Source organism: Oculina patagonica, chromosome 5 (assembly GCF_052425735.1).
Source record: "Oculina patagonica isolate OP01 chromosome 5, crgOcupat, whole genome shotgun sequence".
Taxonomy (NCBI): Eukaryota; Metazoa; Cnidaria; class Anthozoa; order Scleractinia; family Oculinidae; genus Oculina; species Oculina patagonica.
The window spans coordinates 9670545-9684961 of record NC_135762.1 but is presented as its reverse complement, the minus strand read 5'-3'; the positions used below and the strand labels follow the sequence as shown (position 1 = coordinate 9684961).

At 38.6% G+C, this 14417-nt stretch overlaps 3 protein-coding genes and 1 pseudogene across 4 annotated transcripts in view; all 4 read left to right on the top strand.

Moving 5' to 3' along the window:
* LOC144655394 (uncharacterized) overlaps positions 1 to 14417 on the top strand; it is a 147797-nt gene that overhangs the window by 21250 nt on the left and 112130 nt on the right. The window lies entirely within an intron of this gene.
* Positions 1 to 14417, top strand: part of LOC144655424 (uncharacterized) — a 223723-nt gene that overhangs the window by 109552 nt on the left and 99754 nt on the right. The gene's annotated exons all lie outside the window — the stretch shown is intronic.
* On the top strand, positions 4463 to 5519 carry LOC144654033 (uncharacterized; annotated as a pseudogene).
* LOC144655412 (uncharacterized) lies at positions 8926 to 14336 on the top strand. 2 transcript variants are annotated; one of them, XM_078515674.1, is made up of 2 exons: positions 8926 to 8983; positions 12844 to 14336. In XM_078515674.1, the coding sequence occupies exon 2, from the start codon at positions 13022 to 13024 to the stop codon at positions 13904 to 13906; it is 885 nt and encodes a 294-aa protein (XP_078371800.1). In that variant the 5' UTR covers positions 8926 to 8983; positions 12844 to 13021; the 3' UTR covers positions 13907 to 14336. The 2 variants fall into 2 exon arrangements, with proteins under 2 accessions (XP_078371800.1, XP_078371801.1); XM_078515675.1 differs by lacking the exon at positions 8926 to 8983 and adding an exon at positions 11965 to 12061.

Sequence of the window (14417 nt, the reverse complement as noted above, 5' to 3'; positions counted from 1 at the left end):
TTACATCTTTTTTAGCGAGTGTCCGTACCGTTTTTTCGCATTGAAGCGATTTCACAAACAAGCAAAGTCGCCAAAGTTGTCCCCAGGCCACTTGCCAAGGGCTAAAAATTTTCACGCATGTGGGTGAGCAAAAAACGCATATCTGTTCTTTCTTGTAAGTTCCTGGCCTGTCAACTAGACTTTTTCTCCGAAATACAACTCAAGGTAAGTTGAAGAAAGAATATTTTGCCAAATTATCAAGGAAAAACAGTGGTTTAATAACTTAATTGACAGCTGTATAAAGCTGCTCAGAATCGCGGAAATCACGTCTAAGAGGCTTCAACTTTTCAAAATTTTCTGAGGGGGCATGCCCCCAGACCCCCCTAGGCGGATGGAGCCTTCGGCTCCATTCAATATGGGCCTCACATCCAAACTCATTTGAACTTCCCCTTTCAAAACAAACTGCCTAAAAGCCCAACCCCCCCCCCCCCCCGAAAAAATATGGGTTTACAGCCACCCCCCTTTGAAATATCCTGGATCCGCCCCTGGACTGGCCTTTTTAATCGCAGGTGGAATGGCGCTTCAACCTTTCTTGCAGCTGCTTGCAGAAAGTGCTTGAATTATAACTCGACAATGTGCATATTTTTGTTCCACACGGCTTTCGGATTTCGTGAAGGCCGTCAAGAAGATTCAGGGAAGCAAGTTGTACCGCTCTAAACCAGTAAATGTTGGATCTTTGAGGATAGCGTAATTTTCCTATCCGAATCCCGTGTGCGGACAGCCGCCACGGCGCAAAATTATTTTGCAGCGTCGGACTTGCGAACACATGAAAGTATTGCTCTTCAAGATCGAAATAGCTGCTCACAAACCGTGATAAATGTAAAAGGACAAAACAGAAGTGGAATTAAAAGCCTCGATGTTCTTCAAAAGGCGAGTATTTATTTCGTTCTTGACAGTTTTATCGTTCGTGGTTTGTTGTTGTTTGTGCATTTCAAAATGGTCTTCACGCCACTGCGGGTTTTCAGACTCCATTTGCGAGTGAACTGCCTTGTTTTATTTGATACTATTTGCCAAAACAAAACACTATTTGCCGTCATTCAAGAAAATGTGATTCTTTAATTAAAAAAACGGTCTAATTAATTTTCCAATATAATACCGCGCGTGGACGACCAAACCACAGGGGCCCAGACAAACTGTTTGTGTATGGCCTGTGCACATTTACATTTTTATAGAGAATCTATGGAATTTACCGAATGGTTTGTAGAATTGCGTAAAATGGTGCAAAACATTAACAAATTTGTGCTGAATAAATGTTAAGTTTCCTACCTTTTGTGTAGTGTCGTTCTTTTGGCTCGAAATGGCGAATTTGAGTCGATTGAAGGGTATTTTGCTTTCGCTGTTTACTATACATCTAATTATATGGAAAGGGTGGAAACTCCAACAGCTCCAAAGTAGAACACTTCCAGCGCCGAGCCGATTTTCGACCTGATAATCCCATCGCACAGCTTTCAAACTACGCACCAGAAAAGAGGAAGGCTTGAAGAATCTTCTCGTATCATTTGATCGAAAATTTATCCAAACGGTCCGGAACAAGCCCTCAAACGAAAACGGGTATCCAAAATTTTTAAGCCGTCCGAATGCGTAGCACCAATTTGTGGTGCCGAAGGGAAACGCTATTCCCCAGCCTCTTTGTGATTGGATACAATTGAACAATGGTCGTTCAAGATTTTGTTTCGTGGATAGGGAGGCAAAGGCAAAACCAATACTCAATAGTATAGGGAGTGATGTCAATTGTGAGACACAACCTAAGGACCCTCGCGCAAAATATGGCAATATTGACGGCGATGCCGAAAGCGATGCATTATCATTTAAATATGCGTCGTTGTAACTTGTCAGTGCGGCGAAGTAATTATGAAATATTCATACTGACGTAAAAAACGAGTAAGTACCTACATCTAGTCGGTATGAGTTCATTTTTAAAGCTAGCTAGCTTCAAATAAAAGTCAGCGTTCATTTTTCAGCGAAAAAAATATTTTACAGCCCTAAAAAATATCAGACTTTAGTCATCTCACCTAGTTGTTTTACAGAGATTGCAAAACTATACACCCACATGTGAAACTCTCGTGCAAAACCGTTGTTGTGATTTGCTATTCTTATGTCAAGGTCCGGATGATTGGGAAAACCCCGCGAAGTTCCATCACGACTTTCGTGCGATCGCAGGCGATCGCGAGTTTGCGGAAAAGTGGGATTTTTTTCGGGACATACGAATATGGCAAGGTATTCGTGTTTAAGTTCCTTTATTTTTCTTTCTGTTTTTGATGTTTTAAACATTTATGGCTGCAATCACCGAAATAGTCCTCATTTTATAGGTTCGAAACCTAATTAACTTCTGAACAATCTGAAATCCTACACATAGCCGAAGCTGGGCACAATATTCTCGTAACTGGAGAGGGAGGAACAGGGAAATCTTTTGTGGCGAAGGCTAACAACAGTTGACTGCTAAAGCAAGGGAAAAAGGTTTTCATTGTTTGTGGGAGCGGTGCTTCGGAAAGAGGGTATTTGGAAGTCAATAAACAGACGTCAACGGTGCACTCCTTTTACTTCGACGCATAGAAGTTACAACGACGTATATTTAAATTATAATGCATCGCTTTCGGCATCGCCGTCAATATTGCCATATTTTGCGCGAGGGACCTTAGGTTGTGTCGCACAATTGACATCACTCCCTATACTATTGAGTATTGGTTTTGCCTTTGCCTCCCTATCCACGAAACAAAATCTTGAACGACCATTGTTCAATTGTATCCAATCACAAAGAGGCTGGGGAATAGCGTTTCCCTTCGGCACCACAAATTGGTGCTACGCATTCGGACGGCTTAAAAATTTTGGATACCCGTTTTCGTTTGAGGGCTTGTTCCGGACCGTTTGGATAAATTTTCGATCAAATGATACGAGAAGATTCGTCAAGCCTTCCTCTTTTCTGGTGCGTAGTTTGAAAGCTGTGCGATGGGATTATCAGGTCGAAAATCGGCTCGGCGCTGGAAGTGTTCTACTTTGGAGCTGTTGGAGTTTCCACCCTTTCCATATAATTAGATGTATAGTAAACAGCGAAAGCAAAATACCCTTCAATCGACTCAAATTCGCCATTTCGAGCCAAAAGAACGACACTACACAAAAGGTAGGAAACTTAACATTTATTCAGCACAAATTTGTTAATGTTTTGCACCATTTTACGCAATTCTACAAACCATTAGGTAAATTCCATAGATTCTCTATAAAAATGTAAATGTGCACAGGCCATACACAAACAGTTTGTCTGGGCCCCCTGTGACCAAACTACGCATTTCATTCAGTTTCGCGGGCCATGTTTGACAAACATGTTCATCAGAATAAAATTATGCTCTGTCGACGCAGAAATGATTTGTGTGTATAGCTTGGGCAACTGCTTTTGAGTGGGATTATTTTAGAGTCGGAAAAAATGGCTTAAGGTAACATCCTGCGAGCAGAGTTTCTTTTAGAGCAGTAAAAACATAATTTTATCGGGAAGCCGAAATCCACTTACAAGTGTTTAGTTTTGTGCTATATTCATTACTGCCTAATTTCGACTCATTTCCATGCTTTTCTTGACTCTCTGCAGTGTAAATTCAATATGCGGAACCTTTCTTGAGTACGATACATTCTTAGCGAAGCTAATTTTCGAAATTAAACAGCAAACACCGATACTTCACTCATTCTTACCCGTCGATTTAACTGCAATTTCAAGTTGAAATTGCACAAATACGCGCGTAAACAAAGAATTTCCAACACACTTTTTCTGGGTTTCTTTTCAAAACAAACTTAAGTAGGAAAAAATAGAAACGTTATTTGCCGGCCTTGGTCGGTCCGTATGGGGAAAAACTGTACCCTTCGATCACAGCGAAATCGTCCGGATGGGCTGTTGATCGCCCTAATTTTACGCTTACAGAGAAATCACCCGGGCAGGGAGTAAGTTATTCGCCGTAATTTTTTTATTAGTACGCTTATATAAAAATAATTGGCCTTTTTATTGTCTAAGCACATTTTTATGTATTTATAGTACTGTCTTATTTTTTTGGAAAACTGGCATAAAGTTTAAATCCCGCTCAAGACCTCGGCCACAGCTTTTTAAGAAACTACCTCACGGCCGACAACTTGGTAATATTTAAGCTTATGTTTCGACAAACACAACACACTGAGATCTTAACAGTAACGCTAATCTTTAATTCTCTTGAAACCTGAACGCTGAACTTTAAAAGGACATGAAAAACAAACACATACAGCAAAACATTCAGGCTTACAGTCAGGATTTTAGTTTAATAAATTAAATCCACGGCATCGTGCATGATGCTACAAGCGTCTACGTTTTCGCCGCAAACGTACACGTTTTTGGATGCTGAATTTACCATCCCGAAACGTCTCCATCCTATGATGCCTTTCTACTGCCTCTGTGACATGTTACAATTTGATGGCTAACTTGATAAGGCGCAAAAAGAAATCTCTGAGCCCTGATAACAGCCGCCATGAAAGCTTCGAACTCAAACTTACAGGCCGCGCGCGTTTGTGGGATACGGCATTAAAATTTTTCTCCCCAGTCCCCAAATATGACGTCACAGATCACCTGGATGAACGTACGCATACAGGATCAAAGCCGTATACATGCATGCATTGCAGTAAGCGCTTTAGCGATTCATCAAATTGCAAGAGACATGAACAAACACATACAAGGGTGAAGCCATATACATGCAGGCATTGCGATAAGTGCTTTAGCGACTCATCAAGTTGCAAGACGCATGAACGAACACATACAGGAGTGAAGCCGTATGCGTGCAAGCATTGTAACAAGTCCTTTACCCAATCATCATCTTGTAAGAAACATGAACGAACGCATACAGGAGAAAAGCCATATAAATGTAAGCATTGTGATAAGAGCTTTAGCCGATCATCGCATTGCAAGACGCATGAACGTACACATACAGGAGTGAAGCCGTATACGTTTAAGCATTGTAACAAGTCCTTTACCCAATCATCATCTTGTAAGACTCATGAACGAATGCATACAGAGGTAAAGGCTTAAACATGCAAGCATTGTCATAAGTGCTTTAGCCAATCAACACATTGCAAGAAACATGAAAAGCTGTACACGCGACAAAAGTCCTTAAAACTGAAGCAGTGTGATAAGTGCCTTAAACAAGAAAGACACCTTCAGGAACCAACAGCAACTCGCTTTGGCAAAGAGTCCCGTATGTTGTCTTTATTGACTGACAAAATATCAAGCCAAGTTGAAAGCCTCACCTGTTGGATTTGTCAGGAGGAATTTAGGTTTTCCATAACTTAATTCGCACTGATTAATACTTGAAATGTGTCGCGCTTTGAAAGAGCAGTAACATTGGCGGACGAAAATTGGATTTTTCTATATCTACCTTAAGAGGCCAACGTGACTCCCAGTGAAGTCTCTTGTGTTTTACTAATTATTACGTTTAGTTACACCTGTTCTGAACTTCTTACCTGTGAGATTTTTTACGATTTTACACTTGTAGTTAACACTGGAATGATGAACAGTTGCCGATTTTCAGCATGAAATGATATTTTCTGGGCGCTGAATTTTTTTTGCCATTGTACATCTTTCTTTAGTTTAAGTGTGACATCGCTTTATCAACACATTTGTACAGATATTTAGTCTTTTCTTCTAAAACTGATGTCGGTATATACTTAGAGTGGTTTCACTAAACCTTTGAAATAGTTATAACGCTTTTAGATACAACTCGACACTAGTTGCATTGTTTTCGTTTGTTTACTTGGGACAATTACGCATTAATTGGAAGATATTGTTTCCCGCCACGGGTTGAATGAAATCAGTCTTGCAGCAATGGTTATTTCAATTCAACTAGAACTTCATCTACCCGAAGAGTATTAATTATATGTTCTTTCTGAAAGTCACCCTGAAACGAAATAATACAAATAGGCATATTAAGAAGGATCAGACTTTTATTTTAGACTTTTTAAGACTGGTGGAAGTGACAAGAGCTGTTTCTTTCCCTTGTCACATGGAGACAGCGTGGCCGAGTAGTTTACGCATCTGTTGTTATTATGTTGAGGTCCCGGGTTCAAATCCTCTACCCTGCCACTGGCTGGATTTGTTCTCGGTTGTCCCGAGTTCAAATCCTCGTTCACGCTTTGTATATAGCCAACCGGTCTACCTCCTGTCTATGTTTAGGAGGCAAGCGTGGCCGAGTGGTTAAGGGCGTTGGTGCTGTAATCCGGTTCAAGACCTGCCCATGCCACTTGCTGGATTTGTTCTCGGTAGTCCCAATTCAAATCGTCGGTCACGCTTTGTATATAGCCAATGGGTCTGCATGCTGCTAGTTGGGTTTTTGACTGTTATGTTCATTTAAAATATTTGTTTCCTTTGTTTCAGTGGCATGCTTGTAAACTAGCTATCTCGAAGAGACATGGATCTAAGTACATGACCACTATAAACAACATTTACATTTCGATGGTACTGGCACAGGAAGCAGAGGAGCCAAATTCGACCTTTGTAAATATAAAAAAATTTCGATCTATTTCGTAGGGCTTGTCATATGTTATCAGACCTTTCTGTTTACTCGACGGTTTATCCAGCGGGAATTGAGCGAAAAGAGTGGCTGAAACTTTTGGGAATTACCTTCCATGAAGATCCTTGTAACTGGGACCTTCATGTTGACAGTTTACTTTCTAGAGCTGCTAGCCGACTATATATTCTTAGGGTATGCAAATATTATGGGTACACTAAAGATCAGCTTAGTAAACTCTTCGACTCATTAATAATGTCATTATTTTTGTATGGATTAGAAGTGTGGGGCTCCGCCTATCAAGGCAAATATTTAGATCGGATTGACACTTTCTTTCGGCGAGCCTATCGTTTTGGCTATACAAATAAGATCATTTTGATATCTGATGTTATTAAGAATAGGGACAGTGATCTTTTCAACAGAATCACAAGTGACACTGGCCATGTATTATATGACTTGCTCCCACCCAAACGGAACAGAGCTCTTAGAGAAAGGGGCCATGACTTTATACTCCCTAAAGTAAAAACAGAACGTTTCAAACGCACTTTTGTAAATAGATGTCTTTTTAAATTTATTTCTTAAAATCCTTGTAACTGATACATATAATAGGTTCATTTTACTAGTTAAGCTTATTTTAGATTGTTTTTTTATTGTAAAGCCACACGTTTGTTGTGACTAGCTTCTTAATAAAGACTTCTACTACTACTACTACTACTAATAATCTTTGGCGTAGCCGCAGGCTCAGTGACCGTGGGCGCCACTGCGATTACGCAACATACTATCGCAATAGGATTCCCGCTGGCTTTACCGTCGCGTAAACACTGAAAGATCGGATAACGTATGACAAGGGCTACGAAATGGATCAAACATTTTACTATTTACAAAGGTCAAATTTGGCTCCTCTACTCTCTGTTGTACTGGTCTATGCCTCTTTCCCTTTCAATGGCTTGTCAGTGACGTATTTATAAAAATCAGATTAATATTTCATCTCGTCCGTTACACCTCGTAGTTTGCACTTGGCTAGCTAAGAACAAATCACATTGGGTACAGGGTGGTAATTGCAATCAGTGAGAAAAATTAATATTAAAAGTTTTTTGTGGGTTTGTCAGTTAATTCTATTGGTACTGATATAGATATTTAGAGTGTTATGCGGCGTTAGTTTTGTAATAAAACGTTGTTGTTTAGGGAGAACGTATTGAGAACGAAGAGTAGCCAAGAATGAGTTTTATTTCTCTTAGCGATTTTTCTTAACGTGAAAGACGCTAGTTTGGTACATTGTTTGAAGGATGACGGATAAATACCTTATAGTGTATTAAATATAATCTTTATCTAGTTACAGTTATTACCTGAAATTGTTCCTCACATGTCCAAATGGTATCATATAGTTAGTTTCTTTTTAATATTTTTCAGTTTGGTTTTGTTCATGTTGGTTAAATAGTAGACTTTAAGATAGAAATACATGCCTTGTAAGTGATTGGTTTGGATTGTATGTGATTAACAAATAAATCAAATGGATGTTTCATCCTTGTGTATCCTGAGTAAAAAGACGTCTCTCTTTACGCGCTCAATTCTCCCTTAATTCATGAGATGAATGAGATTAGACAAGAGTTATTTCTTACTGACGTAGCTCTGCAGCCTGCAGATGACTGGCCGTGTTAGTATACAGCTACTCTGTTTAACGTCACGCCCGATCAATTAACGTTAATGGATCAAAGCTTTAAGTTTACGCGACGTTTTAAAAGACGAAATTGTTTCTCTCTGAAGACAGTTTAGACCAGTTTAGTCCCTTTATGCTAATAGATCATTTTAATACTAACAGATTGTGTTTCTCTAATTGGTTTCCTGTTTATCATTTGAGCAAGTCTCTCTTGGAGCAAGCGGCCATTGGCGTGCGAGGCTAGTCAATCACGTGGGCGAAGCTCGCGTCGAATCTCTGCCCTTGCGATGCGCTTGTACTTTGTAATACTCGTTTGTCGAACTCTGACAATTATAGAAGTCTGGAGTTGAACACTCTAAGTGGGCGGAACACGAATGCAACCACTTCCTCCCCAGGGCGTGGTTGAATGTTGCAGAAACAAATATGTTCCAGTCTCCTTGAATCTTATTAATTTATTAACATTGAAGAACCAGCAACTATGAATGTAAATTTAAGTATTAATTAGTAATTGTTAATAGTAAATGTACACTAAAGTCAATTTCGAATTCCGACTATAAGAAACAAAACAATTTAATTTACGGACTACAATCAGTGACATCAGAGAGACTGAGTGTCGTAAATGCAAACCCAGTGGAGTGTTCCGGCGTTCTGGTAATCCAGCGTTCCAGCGTTCCAGCGGTACTATACTAGCCGGACTCTGGAGACTGGGCTCCAGTGTAATAACTGTCATGGCGGCGTACATGTGATTTGTTGTTGAAGACGTTGTTGCTGTTTTATAAAGGTAAGAAACTCTATTAGAATTTCTTTCTCATGTATATTTAAACTTTGAAATACAAGTATACCGATTTACGTTTCAATGAATAATTATTAGTATAATCTTGCCTTGTTTCGTGGCTCGGTGGACGAGTCAGTGTATTTATGACCAGAGGTATTACTTTGTACCAAACGGAAGCCTTTTTTGTCTGTTTACGAACGCAAACACAGCCTTGTTAGAGATTTCAAAATGTTGGAAAGCTATCGGCTTATGGATAGTGTAGATTATTTTAAAGTTGAAAGTAAAAGGTAACGCTTATTTTGAATAATTTATTGAAATCGTACTCGCCAAACCGGGTGAGTGATCCGTGATTTGTACTCGCCCGACAGTTTTCACACTCACCTGGGCGAGTGGGCGAGCGCTAATTTCCAAACCCTGATACGTCATGTATACCTATGGGACGTGTCTCTTGTAATGCGTGGCTATTCGCCATGTTTGATTCCTTCGAGGTTTTTTTCCAGTTCTCTACATCAGCTACAAAGTTAGTGGGGCGGACTGGCCACACAATCTTATTAAAGGTTTTTGTTTTAAACCTTGTGATAAGATTGCTTTGTTTTTCTTTTTGAATGTTTATGTATTCAGTCATTTTTTGGATTAAATCCCTACAAATGATTTTAGCACTTTTGAACTAGTCCCTATTGATTTTACAATCTGGCGACTAAAAATGTCCTTTTGGCGACTAGTTTTTAGCACTAAGTCGCCAAATGGCGACTTAAGGATTTTTTTTTTAATTTCGAGCCCTGATATACCTTATAATTCCTTACAATATCAACAATTATTATATCACAAGGACTGGCGAAGTTCACATTTCCCATTTATTTTTTATTTTTCTACAATAGAAATTTTTAATCATTTTGTAGATAGAAGGTGATTGGAAGACTGGTGATTGGAAAAAACCTGGATTTTTTTTTTCGGTAGTCGTGTACAAGAAAATGACAATTTATCTCTCCTGTGAGGAAAGCCGTAGAGGAAAAACCCACCATTTTCTAAATCTGCACTCGCTTTTCATGTATAAAATTATTATTAGGCTGCATTCATTATGTATGCTACAGGGGGGGCAGAGGATTTTTTTTTTCAGCGACTCGTTTTTTTATATCCCCCCCAAGGTCCATACAAATTTTCATAATCCCCCCATGCAATCAGCCGAAAAATGAATACCCCCCTCCTCCCTCACAAGAAATATCAAAATAAATATCTGTATAATAGTACACTACCTTATTATAGGAATATAACGAAGCATTTTAACAACGCGAACAAAATTTACGCGTAATAAAATTAACGCGAATTCAAGAAAGGTTCTGGTTAAATCCTTATAGTAAAAAAGTTAACATCAATAAAATTAACGTGAATTTTTGAAATTTGTGTTAATAACATGTATCGTTAATTTCCTATAATAAGGTATATACCGGTATGTTTGGGTTTCAAGAGACATGTTTAATAACAACATCAAGAGAGTTTTGACAGTTTATGTCATACCTATGCCAGCCAGTCTAAGTAGCGCAAATTAGGTATAGATAGCCTGCCAGCTCGTGTACAAGTACTACCAGGACTAGGAGTATTGACAGTAACCTCCGTTTCACTGTCACTCTCGTCGACAAAAGCAACAACCTTATGATCATCATCATCACTCTCACTATCACACTCATCCACAGATTCATTTCCGCTGTTGCCATCCTCTTCACCCTAATTTTCCTGCTGTTCAGCATCACTATTCTCCTTATATTATCTTATCATTTTTCTTCCCAAGGAGAGAAAGTTTATGACAGTCTAAATATTTGTTAAGTTCTTTGACGTATAGCTTGTTCATATTTTCAAACGTGGACTCGATAGTTTTCCAGTCATATTGTTCGTATCCTTTCATTGAACATTTAAGTGCACATTTGTTGTTCAATTTCATAAAACTGTGCACTGAATTACATTGTTTTCTTTTGCATTCATTGATTCAATAAAGTTGCACCGCTTAGACTGAGGTTGCATTAAATGTTTCCATTTTAGATGTTTTACTTTCTATGCTGTATCGCAACATTACATCTACAGGCCAGGCACACTACTTGAAAACTTCAAATAGCTACTATAGTCTCTCAGAATAATAGAGGTACCCTTGTTGCTTACAATCCTTGAAAGAAGCTGCTGTACTTATCATTTCTTTTTTCACTTTTTTAAAACTATTACAAAAGTTAGACAGAATCTTACAAAAAATAAGCATCCCCCCAGTAGATATTTAACAATTTTCATATCCCCCCTTTTTTTGCTCTAAAAATTTGAGAACCCCCCTAAAATCCTCTGCCCCCCCCTGCAGGATACATAATGAATGCAGCCTTATTATCATTATTATTATTATTATTATTATTATTATTATTATTATTATTATTATTGTTATTATTATTATTATTATTATTATTATTATTATTATTATACATTGTAGTCCTTATCTGTCTTGTCATTGGCTAAGAGCCTACAGTTAATTCTGATAGTTAGTGCAACCTACAGATTAGTGAATAATCTGTACGTTGTGCAGGCAATTCATGATTTCCATGAGCAATGGCGGAGACATCTGACAGTGAAGGGAATTCATAGTTCGTCGATTCGATTAATTGACGTAAATTGAAAAATTGCTAGACAATAAAGTCTCGGAAAACACAAAATGACTGACAAAAATTGCAAAGGAACTCTTCCACGAATACCTTAAGGAAAAAGTATTCAGAAGCAGGACAAGAAGTAGGAATTAGTAGAAGTGTTGAAATTGTTTGTCGTCATTTTTTTTACCTGAAAGACAATGTATAATAAAACAATTATTACATTTGGTTTTTGTGATATTCGGAATAATCAAGATCTCGGTAATTAAAAAATCCATTGCTCATATCATACACTCACTGTGTATCAACTTTTGTGAAAAAGGACCAGATTGATAGTGAAAATACCCTTTTGTTTACTTGCACGATGTTGTGGCACGATGTTGTGAAACGAGGCTCCATCCCTGAAGGCTTCTGATATAACCGCTCTGATTCCATAGTCAGGAGGAGTAAGACGACTACCCAAAACCTGGTAAATTTGTGTTGTGTTCCCGTTTTGTCATTTGTACTCCACAAAACACATTTGGATGATAATTTTGTAAATTGATTTCACAAACATCAACCCCCTGTGTTTTCATATTACCTGGTGTCAAACATGTAGGATTAAGCATAATTTACCGCCTATTGGTTTTTCAATTTTGGAATAACTTGATGTACAATAAATGGAACATAAATCATTGAATATATATTTTGTCAACAGAATGCTAAGCAGATCCAGAGCTTAATCCTGTGATTTTATAATTTATGATCTTTAGTTTAGACTCGAAACAATTACACATGAATTTGAATACGTGCGGGTCATAAATATTATAATAGATAACAAACCTGGGAATTTTTTAAAAAAATAACAAGCACAGTTAGGGTGACTTAAAAAACTTTAATAGCTTTTATATCAAATAATTCTAAACTGAATCAGGCATAGGGTCAACCCATCCCTCCCCTCCCCCATCACCAACGCACAAACCTCTCACGAATTCTAGATACAAACAAGTTAGAATGGGTTTGTACCTCAAACTCCTAACATTATAGACACATCCACCTAGCCATTGATCAAAATTAATGAAGAAACCAGATACCGGTTGGGCGCTCTTACCAACTGAGCTACGAGAGACTCGTTGAGAGCTGGGCTATATACTAGGTTGATATGTGACACGCGTCCTGCATACTGCTAGGTTCAGCAATGTCGAAATCATCAAGTTTGTGGTAAATTAAAATATACTAAGACCAAACCTGATAACAAATTTTCATTTCCAGTTCTTTAGGGAAATACACAGAAGTATCTCTCTCGAGACAGTAAAGTTCACTGAGCTAACAGCAGGATACCTCGTAAATGTATCTACTACACATGCCCTATAGCCGAGAATAAAATGTTCTCGACGTTAAGTGAAAGAAAAGATACTACACGAGTGCAACTTATCGGCTTGCAAGTAACATGAACATACACAGTGGAATAAAGCCGTATACAGAAGTGAAGCCATATACATGCAAGCATTGTAATAAGTGTTTTAGAAAGTCATCAACTTGCAAGCAACATGAGCGAACACATACAGGAGAGAAGCCGTATACGTGCAAGTATTGTACTAAGTGTTTTAGCCATTCGTCAAATTGCAAGAAACATGAACGGATACATAAAGAAGAGAAGCTGCATACATGCAAGCATTGTGATAGGTTCTTTAACAACTCATCAAATTGCAGGAAACATGAACGAACTCATACAGTAGAGAAGCCGTATACGTGCAAGCATTGTAATAAGTGTTTTAGAAAGTCATCAACTTGCAAGCAACATGAGCGAACACATACAGGAGAGAAGCCGTATACGTGCAAGCATTGTACTAAGTGTTTTAGCCATTCATCAAATTGCAAGAAACATGAACGAACACATACAGAAGAGAAGCCGTATACTTGCAAGCATTGTAAAAAGGGTTTTCGACGGCCATCCACTTGCAAGCGACATGAGCGAACACATACAGGAGTGAAGCCATATACGTGCAAGCATTGTGATAAGTGTTTTGGCGATTTATCAACCTGCACGACACATGAACGTACACATACAGGAGTGAAGCCGTATACGTGCAAGCATTGTGATAAGTGCTTTAGCGGCTCAACAAATTACAAGAAGCACGAACGAACACATACAGGAGTAAAGCCGTATACATGCAAGCATTGTAACAAGTGCTTTAGCAATTCATCAAATTGCAAGAGACATGAACTAACACATACAGGAGAGAAGCCGTACACATGCAAGCATTGTGATAAGTGCTTTAGTCGATCATCAGATTGCAAGAATCATGAACTGAACAAACACATACAGAATTAAAGCCGTAAACATGCATGCGCTTTAGCCACTCGTCACATTGCGAGCGACGTGAGCAAACACGTACAGAGTGAAGCTGAATACGTGTAAGCATTGTAAGAAGTCGTATAGCTATTCAGCAAATTACAAGAAACGCGAAACGAACACATACAGGAGTAATGCCATATACATGCAATCATTGTAATGAGTGCTTTAGCCAATCGTTAAACTGGGAGGCCCATGAAAAGTGACCCGCGCTCGGAGTCCTTAAAACAGTATGTTAAGTGCTTTAAACAAGAAAGACACCTTCAGGAACCAACAGAAGCTCACTGTGGCAAGGAGTCTCGTATGCTGTCTTCATTGACTGAAGAAAATTCAATTCAAGTCAAGTTGAAAGCCTCACCTGTTGGATTTGCCACGAAGAATTTAGCAGTAAGGCATATATCGTACAACATTGCCGTTACAATGATCATATGAGAAAAGCAACGCTTACGTTAGTTACAATATAAGCTTCAAAGCGTTTCTTTGATTTCTT